This window comes from Anabrus simplex, chromosome 9 (genome assembly GCF_040414725.1).
Source record: "Anabrus simplex isolate iqAnaSimp1 chromosome 9, ASM4041472v1, whole genome shotgun sequence".
In the NCBI taxonomy this organism is placed as follows: domain Eukaryota; kingdom Metazoa; phylum Arthropoda; class Insecta; order Orthoptera; family Tettigoniidae; genus Anabrus; species Anabrus simplex.
This window is the reverse complement of record NC_090273.1, coordinates 75980300-75999364: the sequence shown is the minus strand read 5'-3', so window position 1 is coordinate 75999364 and position 19065 is coordinate 75980300. Positions and strand designations below refer to the sequence as shown.

Genomic DNA, 19065 nt, shown 5'->3' with positions numbered 1-19065 from the left:
TCGAGATCTACTCATCCTACGTGATTATAATTAAGGAGATATATGACGGAGATAGCGGCCCCCATCTACAAAGCCAAGGATAATGACCGAGAGGATTCGTCATGCCGAGCACGAGCAGCAGTTTCTTGTTGCCCCATGGAGTTCGGTTTGTTCCCGTTTGGTAAGGCAGGTTTCCTAAAAGCGAAGTTACCTTTAACACGTTTAAGAGACAAAATAGATGTTTATATACTCTGTTCCAAATTATGGAACACTTACTTTGTTAATGCGCGTTAGAGCAATTCACTAACACAGCCACATCATAAACAGAGGTTTAGGACTGACGTTGTTATCTTGGTACATGAACGTACTATAAGTGTCGTATAGATATAATTTATTAAATATATATATTTTTCCATTATTGCATGTGTTAAGAATATTTTACATTGCATACAATAATCGTCCTTAAGATGCGAAAGTACTGAATATATGGAATCTCCTTTTTTCCGCACAACTTCGCCTCGTAGACTGCGAGTACTTTTGCTTCATCCAACATGATGAACTATCCATAGTGCAGATGCTGTATCAAAACCACGGATGCTGCTTTTGTGCATAGAATACCACCCACTGGTGAATGGGTGAATGTTAGAAATGAGTTGAAGTACGAAAATGTTGTTCAGAGGTGTTCTCCTTGGCTGGACCTTTCTCTAAAGAGTCTTACGTAGTCGAACTGCAAAAGAGTCCCGCAAATACGAACTCACTGGGACCGGAGCATGTTCATATTGAAATTTTTAAGTTTAGCAGAATTTTCTTCCAAAATCCAGCATTTCCTGGAACTAGGAAGATTGACGTGTAATACCCGACTTTATAAAAAGAAATAACTCATCGTCATCAGTTTTTAAAGACAACCATTTTTCTCTGCGTTCAGCTCATCGTTTCATTTCAAAGTTCAGGTACATTGTTTTATCTATGACGGCGATTGTCACTCGCCCGGTCGCCCGCGCCGTGAGCCTCTCTCCCGCCAAACACTTTGCCGTAATGCGGCCCAGCGCTCGCCCGGCACTAAGTCCTAGAGTGTTTTCGCACAAGATTTCCTGTACTTTATGAAGGTATTATGTATATGCACTCGCTCACGCAGTTAAAATGGCATTGGAACAACACGTTGAGCACCAAACACATGAACACTTGCCTGATCTGAAACTCACGCTGATAAAACTCTCAGCAGACTGCAAAGGAGGGAAACTTGTGGCGTCGAGAATCGCGTTACGTCGAAGTCCTGACCTCTGATTGTCCAAGAGAAATTAGACACTGAGGACCGTTATGTTCTTTTGTTTGATTCCTGTGTAATCAAACACTGTGAATTTTATTAGACTATTTTATTTCGATTCATACCTCAAAATACTATCGCAATACAAAGTGCAAAATTATTTTATATTTATTACGTACATGAATAGTACAAAACACATAAACTTCCGTCAGATATGCATTCTTTAAATTTCACTACGACTTTGCTGCTTCAATAATTTTACTTTGGATTAACCTTACGTTCGGATTATCGATATTCGAATTAGCGGGACTGTACTGTGTAATTCCCATCTCCAGCGGCTTAATGGCACCTTCTTGAATGTTTTCGACTTACCTGTCGCCAGAGCCTAGACGGAAACAGTACAGTACTCAGTTATGGCTTGCAATGCTCAGTGTCTCCAATTTATTTATTTATTTATTTATTTATTTATTTATTTATTTATTTATTTATTTATTTTTTATTTATTTATTTATTTTTTATTTATTTATTTATTTTTTATTTATTTATTTATTTATTTATTTATTTATTTATTTATTTATTTATTTATTTATTTATTTATTTATTTATTTATTTATTTATTTATTTATTTATTTATTTATTTATTTATTTATTTATTTATTTATTTATTTATTTATTTATTTATTTATAGTTTGTTTTACGTTGCACCGGGACAGACAGGTCGTACGATGACGATGGGTTGAACAAGACTATGAGTGGGAAATAAGCAGTCATCGTCTTAATTTTAAGATACATTCTCAGTGTTTGCTTGGTCTGAAAATGGGAAACCATGATAAACCACATTCAGGGTTGCCGACAGTGATGTTCGAACCCACGTTCTCCGAATGCAAGCTAACACGTCACGAAGCACTGAGCAAGTGGCCGCGAGGTTTGGGTCACGTAGCGGCAAACTTGCATTCGGAAGATAGTGGGTTCGAACCCCACTGTCGGCAGCCCCGAAGATGGTTTCCCATTTTCACACCGGGTAAATGGCGGGGCTGTACCTTAATTACGGCCACGGCCGATTCCTTCCCACTCTTAGCCCTTTCCTACCACATCGCCGCCTTAAGATCTATCTGTATCGGTGCGACGTAAAGCTAAGTGTAAAAAACAAGAAGTCGCAAACCGAGTAGCCAATTCGCTCGATACAGTATTCATTGCTCCATATTTAGTATCCAGTGAATTTTTACAGTTTGAAAATCGAATTTATTTCCCTTTATTCAAAATGTTAATGAAAACCATTTTGTAATTTGAGAGGATTTTTTTCTAGAATAATCGTAAAACAGACGATAACTAGTTCAAAACGAAATAGAATAGAAAATTTAGAAATGTGGTGTTACAAAAGAATGCTGAATGTGGGACGGGTAGATCAAATCACGAGTGAAGAGATGTATGTATGTATGTTCAGTCTTCAGCCCGAAGGCTGGTGGGATCCTCAACAGCTCTGCCATCAGCTGTCATAGATGGCCTAGGCATCACTGAAGAGGCGTACTAGGGAAATGAGGAATGAGGTAGTTTCTCGTTGCTTTCCTCACCGAGCCAGAAGTTGCTATTACATATCAGTCTGCCAAGCCCACTGAAATACATGCACCAACCGACCCTGTGAGCAACATTTTTACACCATTCATAGCAGGGACCGGCTGCATAAGGAATGGCATTTCTAATATCGCTCATATCTCAGTCACTTTCATATTGTTAAAGCCAAGGATAAGACTGAGACAGATCAATGAAAGTAACAAAATTGCTCTAGCCCATACTAGAAGACACAGTGCACTGTAAACACTAGGTCCTGCCAGCAAAGGCATAGTGAAGAGATAATGAAGAGATAATGAAGTGAATTTATGGAAAGAGAACGACTTGGCGAAATTTGACTAGATCATGGGGTAGAATGATGGAACACATCATACATCCAGGACGGTGACGATGTGTTGGTGAACAAGACTATATCCAGGACTTGTTCAATTAGTTTTTGAGTGAAGTGTAGGTGGTAACAACGGCATTAGAGTAGAAGTAGGATGCAATAGTTAGGTAGAAATGGAAATGTTTGCACGTTTTAGGGTGGCATGGAAAGCTGCATCAAACCAGTGTATGGACTGATGACCGAAGCAAAACAATTTGGGAACCATAATCACTGAGGGCAGCAGATGTGCTTCTGAAATAAATAGAAGGATAGCTTTGTCTAAACAAGCTTTACGAAACAAGAAAGATGTTTTGACTACCTGCTATATGGACACTAAAACAAGAAAGGCTTTTGCAAAGTCCTCCGTTTGAATTGTATTACTGAAAAATCGACAGCCCTTTTTCCAGTTACGTGAAAGGATCAGGAATCGAATGAATGAAGCCCACATCTACCGGGGAGGATAAGAATTGTGCCGGCTGCCGAAGCCTGTCGATCTCTTCTGGGGCAATGATTAATGTCTGGCAGCTGAAATTAAATGATATTTTAGACTGTTGCTGGAATGAAAGATGACAGATAAAACTGGAGTTCTCGGAGAAAGACCTGTTCTGCCTCAGCTTTATCCAGCACACATCTCGCATGGAATTACCGATATTTGAACCACGGAACCCAGCAATGAGGGGCCGTTGCGCAGCCGCCTGAGCCACGGAGGCTTGTATTACTGAAAGAGGAGAGGTGTGGGTAAGGAGAAGGACCACAAAAATGAGGTGGACTGACTGGTAATCAAACCTTCAAGATATAAAAGAGGTGAATTAAATATAGACGCTCATTAAAGGGATGGAATGGAGGAAATACCACCTAGTGAGACATGACAATTTCCACATAAACAGAGTAATTTGGGTCAATTAGATGTGAACTTGCACTCGGGAAATACTGGGTTCGAACCCCACTGTCAGGTGCCCTGGAAAAGGTTTTCCGTGGTTTCCTATTTTCACACCTGACAAATGCTGGGACTATACTATAATTAAGGCCAAGGTCGCTTCCTTCCCCTCTCCTATCCCATCGTTTCCATAAGACTTTCCTGTGTCGGTCCAGCAAGTATTTCTTGAAGAAAAATTTCTGCAAAAGAAAGACTGAGGAAGACCCAGATGAAGAACGTGATCATGTATAAGGAGTACAAGGAAATGAAGACAGTACCAGTAGAGAAAGGGGAATGTTTACAGTAGCAAGGTTTTGCCTTTAGTATATGATGATGAATTAAAACCAGGTACACAGTAGGATGAAAGAGTATCCCTATTTTCTCCATTTAGCACGCATTTGTCGGTAAATTCAATTTTTAGCTGTCATTCAGTGAACGAAATTCAATCACTGCGCACATGATCGAAGAGAGCACATTTTACGGACATAATGAGAGTTTATTGGGGTTCTAAAAATGAGAACAGAACGACACATGAATGAGAGACTAAAAAAGTGTTTTTCACAGAGGATGTGGCCAGGAGGCAGAACTGATTGCCCAATAATTATTACAGGTTTATGGTTGTTTGTCTCTTTGAGCCACACGCCCATACAATGTATTCAGTTGTAAATTTTAATCTCTATACGACAACATAGAGAGATTAAAATATACACGTATTTGTGCAGAGAGACAAGGGGTGTTGTCAACATCAGCGTAATCTTGCCAAATTTATTCAATTTTTAACTGTACCTGTTTTCTTCGTGGAAATTTTCACTCGGGTTATGGTGGGTTTGGAGTACATCTTTGGCAACCCTGCTCTTCCGTAGTTCACCATTTTCACTCCAGACGTATGCTAGGGTATTTCTTAAATAACACCACAGCTGGTTCTTTTGTGGTCTTTGCCCTGTCCTATATCACATCGTCGCCGAAAACCTCTTTGAATTTGCTCGAAGTGACAAAAAACAATTTCTGAATCTCAGCACGACTACATACAGGATGTAAAAATAGCTAAGTATTTGTACATCGAGGCATTATTGCACTATCGTATACGTCAGAAGTTTCTAGCTAAATTCAGCCATTCTTTGTAATGGATAGTAGCAGAAAAAGTTATCCACCTGTGCGTGGGAAATTTGAAGATTACTAAGTGTTCTCTTAGAAAATGTTTAGTTAATGTAGCTGTGAAATCGGTCAGTACCAGGAAGATCTTTGAATTACTTCTGTTTTTTTGGTGTATGAATATAACAATCTATAATTTTATATCGAGAGAAAAGTACAGTATTTTTCTCTTGAAAATGTTGCGGATTAAGAAACATTGAACAGTTTTCTGTAGTGTCAGTGGCATTTTTTCAACACTTCTACATTATCTTGCAGAAGTTTTTGTACCGAACGAGTTGGTCGTGCGGTTAGGGGTGCGCAGTTATGAGCTTCCATTCGGAAGATAGTTGGTTCGTACCTGACTGTCGGCAGCCCTGAAGATGGTTTTTCCGTGATTTTCCATTATCACACGAGGCAAATGCTGGGGCAGTTCCTTTCAAGGGGAAAATATTATAGAATTATCAGTCTCCACAGAAACTCAAATCAAGCAAGCCTTGCAGAGAGAGAGGGGAAAGAGCTGACTGAATAAAGAAATAAAAAAAGAATTGATATATAAATCAATTAATAAATTAAGTATTTGCCGGTAGGTGGATAGAACTAATGTCATCATTCCTTCTTTCTGCCGTCTTTCGCTTCTATTTACGAAAGTCAATAACTTCAATAAGTGAAGAGTAATGCTTGTCTTCAAGTTTTGTAACAGTACTGAACTACCATTGCTTACTTATATAGTTACGTGTATAATAATATGATGAATGTGACCTACTTTGAAACAGAAAGGAGCACATTCGTGAGTTTGTCACTCCATCTTTGGTAGCTTAGCTAAATGAAAATGTGTATGCAACGTAAAGTAACGAATATTTCAACATTTATTCTTATACAGTTAAATTAAAGCTACTATGACAATTCTAACGTCGACCACTTAAAATGTAAGCCCCAAGGCGGGTCGGTGTAAATTTAATGGAAGGCACTGTTGAGAATGGAAGAGTTATAATATCACACTGAAACTGTTCTCTGCTGTCTTGAAAAGTAGATAATTTCACAGTCATTAGTTTAATATGGTGTCGACGATGTCATCAAGTAAACGTATACTGTAGAGCAGGATAAATAATAAGTTAATACGATTTGGTTTATAATGCCATTTTGACCTATGATGATGTTACTATTAACATGAACACTCTCACTGTCGGTAGCCCTGAATATGGTTTTCCGTGGTTTCCCACACCAGGTAAATGCCGGGGCTGTACATTAATTAAGGCCACGGCCGGTTCCTTCCCAGTCCTAGCCCTTCCCTGTCCCCTCGTCGCCATAAGACGTATCTGTGTCGGTACGACGTAAAGCCAATAGCGATCAGGATAATTGTCACTTATACGTACCTAATATTGTTAATATTTTGTTATATTTGTTATTTTAATTATCAAATATTAACGCTTGTTAATAATTTACCTGCAAATGAGAGTACATATGAGAATTGCACAGCGTAGCCAAATTTTCACTTTGTGAATAAATAAACACAAAAATAAATAAATTTTGTTACTCTCCATTATAAAGTGTTATGCCTTGGAGTCTTCAATCTTCTTCTTATTATTATTATTCTTTATCCTTTTCCAGTCTTCAGGGTCAGGTTGTGAATCAAGGACAGTTTTCTATCTCTCCACCACTTCCTTCCATCCTCCAACAATTCTTCAACTTCCACTCCTCTCTTCTCTATACTCTCCTCCATCGTATCCATCCACCTTTTCCTGGGCCTTCCTCGTTGTCTTCGTCCGATTATTTTCACCGAAAATACTTGCTTTGGAACTGTATATTCTTCCATTCTTATCATGTGTCCATACTATTTCAGCTTACTGCTCTCAATTTTCTCATGCAGTTTAGAGACTACAATTCTCTCTCTGATTTCTATGTTTCTGATTGTATACCTTTGTGTCTTCCCAATTGTTCCTCTGATGAATTTCATCTCCGCTGCTTGGATTCTGCTTTCATCATGTTTTGTTGTTGTGCATGTGTCCGCTGCGTATGTCAAAACTGGTGCGTAATTCAATGAGTACAGAACTTTTTGCATTTCTCCGGGACGACCCGGTTCGACACTATACCTCCTACCCACTGATGGATTCTCTTTCGAATTTCTTAGTTTATTTATTTCAAGCTTTTCACAACTTCTAATGGTCTTCCATTTACTTCAATACTCCCTCTTCCTGATCTATTACTTCTCGTCAACACTATCTTAATCTTCTCCACACTTATTCAGTCTAAAAGCATCTGTAAATTAACTAAGAGCCTCCACAATCCTCTTTTCGTAACTAGCTCTGAAGTATCATTTAGTCCCATATAACTTATTTTTAAATCACTACCAACTGAATCTAACCGTTATCATCTTTGTCTGCCTCTATTTCTCTTACCCTCTTTTTTCATAGATGTTCACCATAATCTTGGCTTCAAATTAGATCATTATTGCATTTCTACTGTGTGAGAATTCTACAGTGTGAATTTTTATATTTACAAACAAAAATAATCTTCTTCTTCTTCTTCCTCTTCTAGGTAACCTATCTTCTTCTATTCACCAACCCGCAAAGTTGATTGATGTGTACAGCTTTATCCATCATGCTTATTCTTAACATCCTTAATTTCCTCATTCCGAGCACCTCTCTGCCGTTGTTTGCACCTCTTTGTATCCGTAATCACTTTTGCTTCTTTCATTTCTATTACAGTTGGTCTGAAAACAAACCAATGCAATGATAGTTTCGTACGAGTGCTGACTTCTTTCTTAAAGAATATCGTTGATCGCAACTGTAAGCTCACTACATCAGCTCGCTGCATATTGGCTCGATTTCATTAAGTGGACTTGTATGTAAACATCATAAGAAATGTTCCATTATTTGCTTATCTTCATGGTACTCCTGCTACTGAAGTTTCGAATACACAAGACTATAATTATTATGATAGTTTCCCTATAAGAAGTGGCTTAAACCCATTAAAAGTGGTTATTTTCAAAAAATTACTTTTGTTGTAAATGTTTTTGTAATATTCAATAAATTTTGTCACTTCATGGGTTGGTAGATGTATCTCAGAAACTAACAACTTTAGTGGAATGAATTTTTTCATAGATGTTCACCATAATCTTGTCTTCAAATTAGATCATTATTGCATTTCTAGTATGTGAGAATTCTACAGTGTGAATTTTTAATTTTACAAACAAAAAGTATTGAAAAATTTCAGTGGTTTGTCCTAACTAAACATGGAAACTATTTCACCTAGAACCCTAAAAATGGTTTTAATTAATCCAATGTCTCCCTGCGAGTTCTGTACAAGATTTCAGCTCTTTATCTTTAATAGTTTCTGAGATACATGTACCAAACCATGAAGTGACAAAATTTATTTAATGTTACAAAAACTCATTGAGAATTTTATTACAAAAGTATTTTTTTATAAAAGCACAACTTTCATGGGTTTAAAATACTTCTAAAATTATAGTGAAATTGTCATTATAAGTATAACGTTGTGTATTCTAAGCTTCAGTAGCAAGAGTACCATAAATAAAACCACATATTGACGCATATTCAATGAGGTGCATTTACAAGTCCCCAGAGAACCATCTTGATAGAATACACGAAACGTAAATACCGCTAGTTTTGCACTCTCAGCATGACGTTCAGTCATATTTGGTTTATGTCGTACTTACTTTCATATCATATTATTTATTTATTTATTTATTTATTTATTTATTTATTTATTTATTTATTTAAGGAAAGTAGTTTAACATTCAAGTATAAATCAAACGTTCTCGATTTTAATCTGTGGTCCGAGCCCCACTGTCGGCAGCCCTGAAGATGGTTTTCCGTGGTTTCCCATTTTCACATCAGGCAAATGCTGGGGCTGTACCTTAATTAAGGCCACGGCCGCTTCCTTCCACTTCCTAGGCCTTTCCTATCCCATCGTCGCCATAAGACATATCTGTGTCGGTGCGACGTAAAGCAAGTAGCAAAAAAAAAAAAAAAAAAAAAACAAATCTGTGGTCCCTGAGTACTGAAAACGAACGATAACTTTGAGGTAAAATCTATATAAATAAAATTGTAGGGGGTCCGCTGTCTGTAATTTCTTCTGTTTTGCCAATTTTTCAGATATTTATCCGTTTTAGGTCAACTCAAGACCGAATCGGTGGTTTTTACGTTTCGTGTCTGTCTGTTTGTCTGTTTGTCTGTCTGTCTGTTTGTCTGTTTGTCTGTTCCACCATCACGTCGAAACGGCTGGATAGATCTCAACCAAACTTCATATTTAGAGTATACTCATCCCGGGGAAGGTTTCGATATGCATATCGTTTTAAAATCTTTGAATACACGGGGGGTTTATAGGAAAACCAGAATGGTTTTTCCACCATCACGTCGAAGCGGCTGGATAGATCTCAACCAAACTTCATATTTAGAGTATACTCATCCCGGAAAAGGTTTCGATATGCATATCATTTTAAAATCTTTGAATACACGGGGGATTATAAGAAAACCAGAATGGTTTTTCCACCATCACGTCGAAACGGCTGGATAGATCACAACCAAACTTCATATTTGGAGTACACTCATCCCGGGGAAGGTTTCGATATGCATTTTATTTTAAAATCTTTGAATAGACGGGGGGTTTATAGGAAAACCTGAATGGCTTTTCCACCATCACTTCGAAACGGCTGGATAGATCTCAACGAAACTTCATATTTAGAGTATACTCATCCCGGGGAAGGTTTTGATATGCATATTATTTTAAAATCCTTGAATAGACGGGGGGTTTATAGAAAAACCAGAATGGTTTTCCTCCATTTTCTCTTATACTATTGATTTTCTGTAAACTTAGTTTACCGTACGTGAAACGTCTCTTCATTATAAACAACTTTCGTTATGTTCGTAATTTACCTTACTCTTCACATGACGGAGAAATTTACAATTTTCCTCTGGTATCATGCTCTGCATTGAGTGACCGACAGACCGACAACGAACCTACAGGTTACCATGGCAACGTCTCTGACTGCATGCCAGCAGGGAAGTAACGTATTGCCATTTTCCTCATCATGCTTTTAGATTCGTGGTTATTCCTTGGGTAGAAGGCAAGAGAGGCGTCAATCGGCCTATCTGCGGGATATTGGCGGAATATCGTTGGATGTTATAACCGCCCTCGAATAGATTAAGTAATAACACCATTAGTCATCTTCTTATTATTTGTTTACCTAAGAATCACTGGACCTAAATTTCTCCTCTGTTACCGCTTTATTATATCCATAACTCACACTAGCATAATTTATTGAGGGGCATTTGATTTTCCAATACATTCACTTGGCATTTACATATTTGTCGTTATCCGGCTGTCCTCAGTTATAATCCATTTTCTATTACTTTCAACTTTCTTAACTGTATTATTTTCTTCCTTAATTACGCCGTATGTACGCGTGTGCTACAAACTACTGGATGTATTTCCACCAAGACTCACATTTAGAATACACCTGTCCTTGATAGGTTTTGGGCAAATATTGTTTCTAAATCTCTGAACTGACTGGGGGTTTATACGAAACCGAAACAGTGATTTTGCACTTCCACAAAATATACACAACCAACGTTAATTTAAATCTCATGTGCATCATTTCGATACGAGGATTAATAAGGGAGATGTCATTAACGGACCGTTTTTCTGTACAAGTCCCATCGGACTTAACTCACGAGCGGGTGCGTGTAAAGCGTATTCCTTACAACTTGAAAACTACTGAAGACATTCGAACCAAACTTTGTATTTAGCATCCACCTGTCCAAAGGTAGGTTTTAAACTTAAATAACATTTCATGTTCCGGAATGGACTGGCGGTTTATAGGGAACCGAAATGGTTATTTTACTCTTCCGCAATATATACAGAACAAGACCAACCTGACGAAATCGACCAAACGTGATAGAATTCCACCTCTAAACCCTTTTTTTCATGTGCACTTTTTCGTCAGTAGGATTAATAAGGGAGATATCATGAATGGTCACTTTTGCATGTTAAGTCCAGCGCACATAGCCCGAAGGGTGTTTTACATGGAGCAGATTCCTTATCTATATAAATCAAATCGTAACGACTGTGTACCTCTACACTGACTATTTTGGCGATATTTTCGTACAGCTTTCCGTTTAAGGGGTAATAATGATCATCTCCATAATTTTTGGTTTAGTTACCTGGAAGTCCTAATTTTTACCCGCCTCGCCCAAAATCCAGATTTCGGCATAATCTGCCAGAAGAAAAAGAAGATAATTGAAATTTGAAAAATTATACGTTTTAGCCTGTAACGAACGGAAAACATCCTAGATTATTACATTTTTCACTTTTTATCCCCGAAGAATATCGAAATATGCAGGCAATTTTAATGATGGTGCAGACCTTCGGAAATTCCTATCACATAACAGATTGCACAATCTCCGTTCAATTTGGAATGATCTACAACCTTGGTCTTATGACTTTTTGCCGTATCTGTATCCCTTTTACGCTTGATTTTTCTCTATTAATCGATGTTAAGTCAGTTTGGAATTTTCACAAGCATAATTCATACTTTCGATTACTTATATGAAATACAGAATCATCAAACTCTTCACGAAAATTGGCCCACCCAGTAGCCATCTGTGAGCCAAATTCTATGTATGTAGCTGTCACATAATTATTCGAAAAGTAATGTAATGTGAGATAATCTTACAAAAACGTTACCCTGTTCCACGTTTCTAACTCAATCTGACCCTAGAATAGATGACATATCATAGGACCAGCCATTTAGGGCACTAAATCCGGCGTGTCTTATAGTATAATTCTTTGTCGATATGACGTACGTTTAGTAGCAGTTAATCTGTAAATGAAGGTCTTCAATATTGTAAACACGCATATACTTTCGTATGTCGATCTATATATATTCACTGATGTCGATTTGTAGCGATCGAGAAAGGGTGGGTCTGCTAATGTAATGACTACTCCCCACACCGACTTTGACTGGCTGTATGAAAGGGCCCTTCTCCAACTCCTGTGTAACTGTCATTAGTAAGGAAGGTCTACAATTGTAATGAATAGTTCGCTTCTCGATTTGACTTGCAGAAGGCAAGTGAGCATGCAGTTTTGTGTAAAACTTCCCTACCCGATTGTGTTTGGCAGAAGGCAAGGTTGCCCGCCATTATAAACAAATGTCCTCATCTAAAATGTGACTGGCATTAGGCATAGTGGCCTGCTATTTTGATGGAAACTCACCAACTTGGTGTGACTGGCAGTAAGCTGGCTGGCAGTAGGAAAATCGGCCTGACATTATAATGATAACGGCACAACTCAATTTTTAATGGTGGTAGGGAATTTGCCTGCCATTATAAGAAAATCTCCTCGACTGTAATCTGTTTGGGAGTAGAAAATGGGGCCTGCCATTGTAACGAACACTCCCAACTTGATTGTGACCGCGCAGTAGGCAATGGGGCCTCCAATTATAATGTAAACTTCCCAACTCGATTGTGAATGGCAGTAGACAAGTGAGCCTTCCGTTATATCACAAATCCGTAACAAACACTTTACATTGGAAACAACGTATGGGGACATCCCCATGCTCTTTCTCGGATAACGCTAAGAGACATGCAATTTTAAAACAATCTTATTTACTGCATGTACACTGTTTACTTCGATATTCGAATACAATGTTGAACACCGTAGCGAAGCACGGGTACATTTGCTAGTCGTTAATATTTTATAAGGGAATGCTTAATCCTGGCTATAACCGAAGAGGAAGCTTTGTGGTCAGGTGCTGAAAGCGGAAACACGCAAATTTGCGTGCTATTACTTATTCAGTCAGTGCAGTAAATATCATTTACTTGGATGATCGAAGCTCTTTACCATCACGAAGAGTTCGTGCTATATTGAGTCGTTCGAAGCTTCCGTATAGCACGCATGTCTTTGTGCCCACGCGCTGCCAACACGAGATAATCAGCGCTCGAGGAGAGAATCGAACTTGGACATTTTAACTAGTCACACCTGGGAGTCCGCTTTGGACGGCAGAATAGCAGCAGCAGTAGCATCGGCGCCGGCGACGCTCGGGCCATTCCGTGCGTCGTGACAAGGTGAATGCGTGCGCGCGCGCGTGTGTATGTGAGTGAGTGATTCCGCTCGCCTTCACTCCGGCGGGAGAGTTCGCTACGGGTGGAAGACAGAACTTCCATAAAAAGTGCGTGTCAGTAGTGGTAGTAGTGGTGGTGGTGTCAGTGACGTCACAAGGGGAGCGATCAATCAGGCGGAGCAGGGAGAGTGCCATGTGGAAAGTACGGTAAGCCACAAGCAACAAGTGATATCCCTCTTCACACTTAACTACCCCTTGAAGTGTGGCCTGACATATGCATGGCTTTATTATGAAAGGCTCTCTGATAAACTCAAACATCTAGACAACTACATGCCAGTGTAGTTCTCTATTTTAATAAGCTGTTTCTTATCAACTTAATAGTAATAACGTAGGAAAACAAGAATGCCTGCAGTTTTATGTGACTCGTGGTTTCATTATCATAGATATGGGATCTTCAGTTTTACAAAGAATCCGATCTACAGGGATTGTTCCCAGAATTGAAAAGGCTGAACAGGATGTAATGTGAAAATTTCTTGACGAGGTATAGAATTTGCAAAGAGAATTATGATCAGTTTTTAAAGGCTTCTTAGTCAGCATCCAGTCAACTACTGTAAGTTATTTCACGCAGAGAACTTAAAGCGACCATTTCTTATTAAATTCAATAATAATAATAATAATAATAATAATAATAATAATAATAATAAAGAGATCGCAGGAAATTCATCAAGTTACATAAGGAAAAATCACAGACACGATGAGGAAACGTCGATTACGATTTTATGGCCACATATATAGAATGGATAATAACAAGCTCATAAAGAAAAGTTTTTTAAACTTAGCCTTAACAATGACATTCACTTTGATTGGCTAAAAGAAATCAGGTAAGGCCTAAATGAAACTGGCATTAATGAGGAAACCATTCAAGATAGAATCAAATTCAGAACATTAATTCACAAACACAAATTTTCTGTAAAACTGCACCCGACTAAGAGAAGAATAAAAACCAAAACAAAGTGCTAATAAGTTCGGGTGCGCTCCTTAATTGAGAATAACGAATCAAGAATAAGAAGAAGAAAAAGAAAAAGATGAAGATGTACAAATATTGTCATTTTAGACAGGCCTCCTAACGTTCAGTCAGCAAGACTCTGTGAATTAACTAAGTTTTCTCATAATACTCCATTTTCAACTAACTCTGCGTCCTTATTTAATTCTATTATTATTATTATTATTATTATTATTATTATTATTATTATTGTAATAAAGTAAGCGAACATGCTCTTGGTTTGACTTAGCCTACTGTATCGTGATCATAGCATGTTTAACGTAGAATCCGATACACAGGGACTGCAACCATAATTGATAGCATATTATTATGAAAATTACGTAACATGTATACATTCTCGGGAAGGGTTCGTATAGAACTTTTCCAGTAAACTTTAAAGTGACTTTTCGTGTATCTCAATTTTACTAAATGAAATTTAAATTGTTAATAATAATAATAATAATAATAATAATGAGACGTACATTTTCAATATAAACTGCCATACCTTTCAGCATTCAGTCTGCAAGCCTCTGGGAATGTACTAACCACCCCCACAATCCTTTGCAACTTGGAATATGGCGTCGTTTAGTCTTTATTATTATTATTATTATTATTATTATTATTATTATTATTATTATTATTGGAAAAAATATCAAAATTGCTTACCAAACGCAAATTTTAAATAATACATTTTCGGAACGATGTATTTCGTGAACTCCATACCGAATTACTTACTTACACCGATAAAATCAACTCCTACTAAGTAAGCAAATTCTTAACGATCTGGAATATATTAAGAATTTTTGAAGTTATTGAGGAGCGATCTCCTGTTTTCTAAACGTTATGTTGTAGCTAGTTTTCTGCTTGGTATACTTCTAGTCGAATGATGTGAACGATTCCTCTGTCTTAAGTGTTCAGCCAAATCTTTGTTTAAGAATGACCTAGGATTTTGCATGTAAAATTAACGCTATTATGTTTATTGTAGCTTTTATATTGGACTTTGCCTCTTGTGATATTGAACATGTGGAATTTGCGGAGATTGTTCTTTCTTTTACCAAAGTTTGAGACTGCACTATGTCAGAATCGTCAGAGGATCTTTACTAAGCAAACTGGCTATGTGGTTCGAGGCGTGTATCAGTTAACTTTCATTCCGAGATAGTGCGTAAGAACTCCAAAGTCGGCAGTCATGGATATCATTTTCTGTGGTTTCTCATTTTTACACCAGGCAAGTGCCAGGGTTGTGCCTTAATTAAGGATCGGTTGCTTCCTTTCGAATCCTAGTCTTGTCCTATTCCACCGTGACCATAAGACCTGTCTCTCTCACTGCGACGTAAAACTGAAATAGCAGAAAGAGAGACAATTTCTTCATTAATAATAATAATAATAATAATAATAATAATAATAATAATAATAATAATAATAATAATAATAATAATGAAATGGCTTATGGCTTTTAGTACTGGGAATGTCCAAGGACTTGTTCGGCTCACCAGGTGCAGGTCTTGCGATTTGACATCTGTAGGCAACCTGCGCGTCGTGATGAGGATGAAATGATGATGAAAACAACACATACACCCAGCCCCAGTGCCAGAAAAAATAACCAATGATGGTTAAAATTCCCGACCCTGCCGGGAATCGAACCCAGGACCCCTGTGACCAGCACGTTAACCATTTAGCCATGGAGCCGGACTCTCCTGGTGGTAAAGTATCATGTTCTATCTCAATTAAGGTCGATGGCATTTAAGGATATTTAAATGAGACAATTCCGAGTTGTTGGCTTTCACCATGTTGAAGAATCCCTGAGAAGAATAAGTCTTCTGGCCTGCGCCTCTTAAAATAAAAGAAACAAAGAAAGCGAAAAATAAAATGGAATTATAGGGGCAAGAAATAAGGAAGGAAGCAGGGAAAAAAGGGTAGAAAGAAAGAGATATAGAAAGAATGAAAGAAAAATAGAAAATTAGTCTCTTCTTTTCATCTACGATCTTTCGTGTAATACGTCGCTCAGCGGTTCCTGTTCTTAGTTGCTGAAAATTATTAATATTAGACACACAATATTTATGTTACATCCTTCCTCCATATTCTGGCATATACCAGCATGTATTAAATTTCATTTACAAGGTTGTAGAGCTTCCGTGGCTCAGACGGCAGCGCGCCGGCCTCCCATCGCTTAGTTCCGTGATTCAAATCCCGGACACTCCATGTGAGGTGTGTGCTGGACAAAGCGGAGGCTAGACTGGATTTTCTTCGGATACTCCGGATTTCCTTGTCATCTTTGTTCCAGCAACACTCTCCAATATTATTTCATTTCTTCAGACAGTCATTGATCAATGCTCCAGGAGGATGTGACAGGCTTCGGCAGCCGACACAATTCCTATCATCACCGCTAGATGGGGGCTTCATTCATTACATTTATGACCCGTTAAAATGACTGAAAACAGGCTGTAGTCTTTGGTTCGTTTTTTTACAAGGTTGTAAGGTAACGTCTTCTGTTTCGTCTCTAGATTGTCCTAGTAAGTGCTTGCTTGCTAGGTATTATGTAGTCACTATGCTTGCAACTTAAACACAAATGACACTATAGCCTTGATCAACCTTGGCCTACTAAACGACCGCTGCTCAATTCTTAAGGTCTAAATATTATGAAGTGGCGCTTGGGCAGCATCACGAATGCTCTCGACCGTTATTCTGGAATGTTTATACTGGTCCGCTATCTCACATTCATATACAATTGTATAACCTCAATTGTATTGTATCTCCTCAATTGTTCTCTCGTAGGCTGAGTGGACCGGTCCTCAGATCCAGGTAAAAATCCCTGAAATGGTACTTGAACCCCACCCCGTTAGACCATAGTTCCAGCGCTAAAATCTAAGATCTTGATACCTCATGATATTCTGAAGAATTTTAGTGTTGTAAGATTGGAAAGATCACTACATGTACTAAGACATCACTTGACTGCAAGCTGTTAAGTTGCATTAACCTGAATATTTTTCATAGCTCTACTTTTATTGATTGGAAATGTGCTCTTTGAAGCAAAGAAGTGATTACCTGTCGAGCCTGTGAATTGCTATATGGAAGAGAGTTTCTTTATATTCATAGCATCATGCATGTGCCAAATTCTCTCACCTCGTCTATGGTATATAACTAATATGTCGAGAACTGAGAGAGAACCCTAATGAATTTTATATTTGTGTTAATTTTAGCCTCTTTTACACCAAATTTTGTGAGACTCTTATTACAGTTTGCATTAATAAGAAAATAGTTATTTTAAGTTGATTTTAATTGATGTTAATTAAATGTTAATACATTTATTTTAAATTCAATACGTTGATTGAACTGTGTTATTGTCCGGCTCCATGGCTAAATTGTTAGCGTGCTGGCCTTTGGCCACAGGGGTCCCGGGTTCGATTCCCGGCATGCTCGGGAATTTTAACCATAATTGGTTAATTCCGCTGGTCCGGAGGCTGGGTGTATGTGTCTTCTTCATCGTCATTTCATCCTCATTACGACGTGCAGGTCACCTACGGGTGTCAAATCAAAAGACCTGCATCTGGCGAGCCGAACTTGTCCTTGGACACTCCCGGCACTAAAAGTCATACGCCATTTCATTTTACTGGGTTATTACCAAATCATGGAGAGAGACATTGGAATGCAACACTCCGAACCAGGCTGTGTTGCAGGAAGTCTGAATTTCATGTTACTTTTAAGGAAAGATGGCTACGAGCGTCCAGTTTCGGAGTTATTGCTCTTTGGGAAAAGTAATGTCTTAAAAAATGCCCCACATGCTCCAATCTTTCCTTTTCAGGTATGAATCTTGTTTTTTGATCTTAGAAAGGTCAAATCAATAACTTGTAGTATTATGTGTCTTATTAATTAAAATATTATACCTCATAGTTTAACAAACTTTTTGGTAATAAGAGACATTATATCTTTTGAAAGGTTTATCTGAATATTTTCAAGCAATTTTAAAATATATACTACAAATTTTGGATAACACACAGGTGCACGTTTATGCAAAATTTGAAGTAAATCAGGTGTATTTTCTGAGGCTTTTCTGGCCCAGTCTCATTTGCGTCCCTCCTTAACCCTTGCTCATATCAAGTGGAATCATTTTATGAAAATAATATGTATGGAACTACCCCTGATGTAATAATAATGGCATTTGTAGTCACTAAACATGAGATGTTGCATTCAACCACCCTAAGTTGCTACCGTCCTCAACTGTTGTCGAACCCGCTATCTAGGGAATAGGAGAAAAGCAACTAACAGACTGCATCACTGATATCACGAGGCCTTCCCTTGTGCTCTCTATTCAAAATCACCGGGCAAGTTGGTCGTGCGGTTAGGAGTGCGCAGCTGTGAGCTTGCATCCTGGAGATAGTGGGTTCGAACCACGTTGTCAGCATCCCATAAGATGGTTTTCCGTGGTTTCCCATTTTCACTCCAATAAAATGCTGGGGCTGTGCCTTAATTAAGACCACGGACGTTTACTTCCCACTCCTACGGCTTTTCTATCCCATCGTCACCATAAGATCTATCTGTGTCTGTGTGACGTGAAGCAAGTTAAAAAATAATCTATTACGAATCCATCACTTCATTGTGTTGGGTCTGCAAACTACTCCGTTCGTTCACTCACGCTCATTCGACCCTCATACGGTCAACCGTATCTCGGTCGACTTTGAGCGGGTTGGCTAGCAGCGTGTAGTCTGAGGTAAGGCAGCTG

At 38.2% G+C, this 19065-nt stretch overlaps 1 protein-coding gene across 3 annotated transcripts in view; it reads left to right on the top strand.

Annotated features, from left to right (window-relative positions):
• Nucleotides 1-19065, top strand: part of VGlut (Vesicular glutamate transporter) — a 511784-nt gene that overhangs the window by 278832 nt on the left and 213887 nt on the right. Inside the window, exon 1 of one of the 3 annotated variants that reach the window (XM_067154058.2) lies at nucleotides 13482-13513. The exons of the other annotated variants lie outside the window; for them this stretch is intronic. Within the exon in view, the coding sequence (XP_067010159.1) occupies nucleotides 13500-13513 (14 nt within the window). The 5' untranslated portion in view covers nucleotides 13482-13499. Of the gene's footprint in view, nucleotides 1-13481; nucleotides 13514-19065 lie in introns of those variants that run through there. 3 annotated transcript variants of the gene reach the window in all.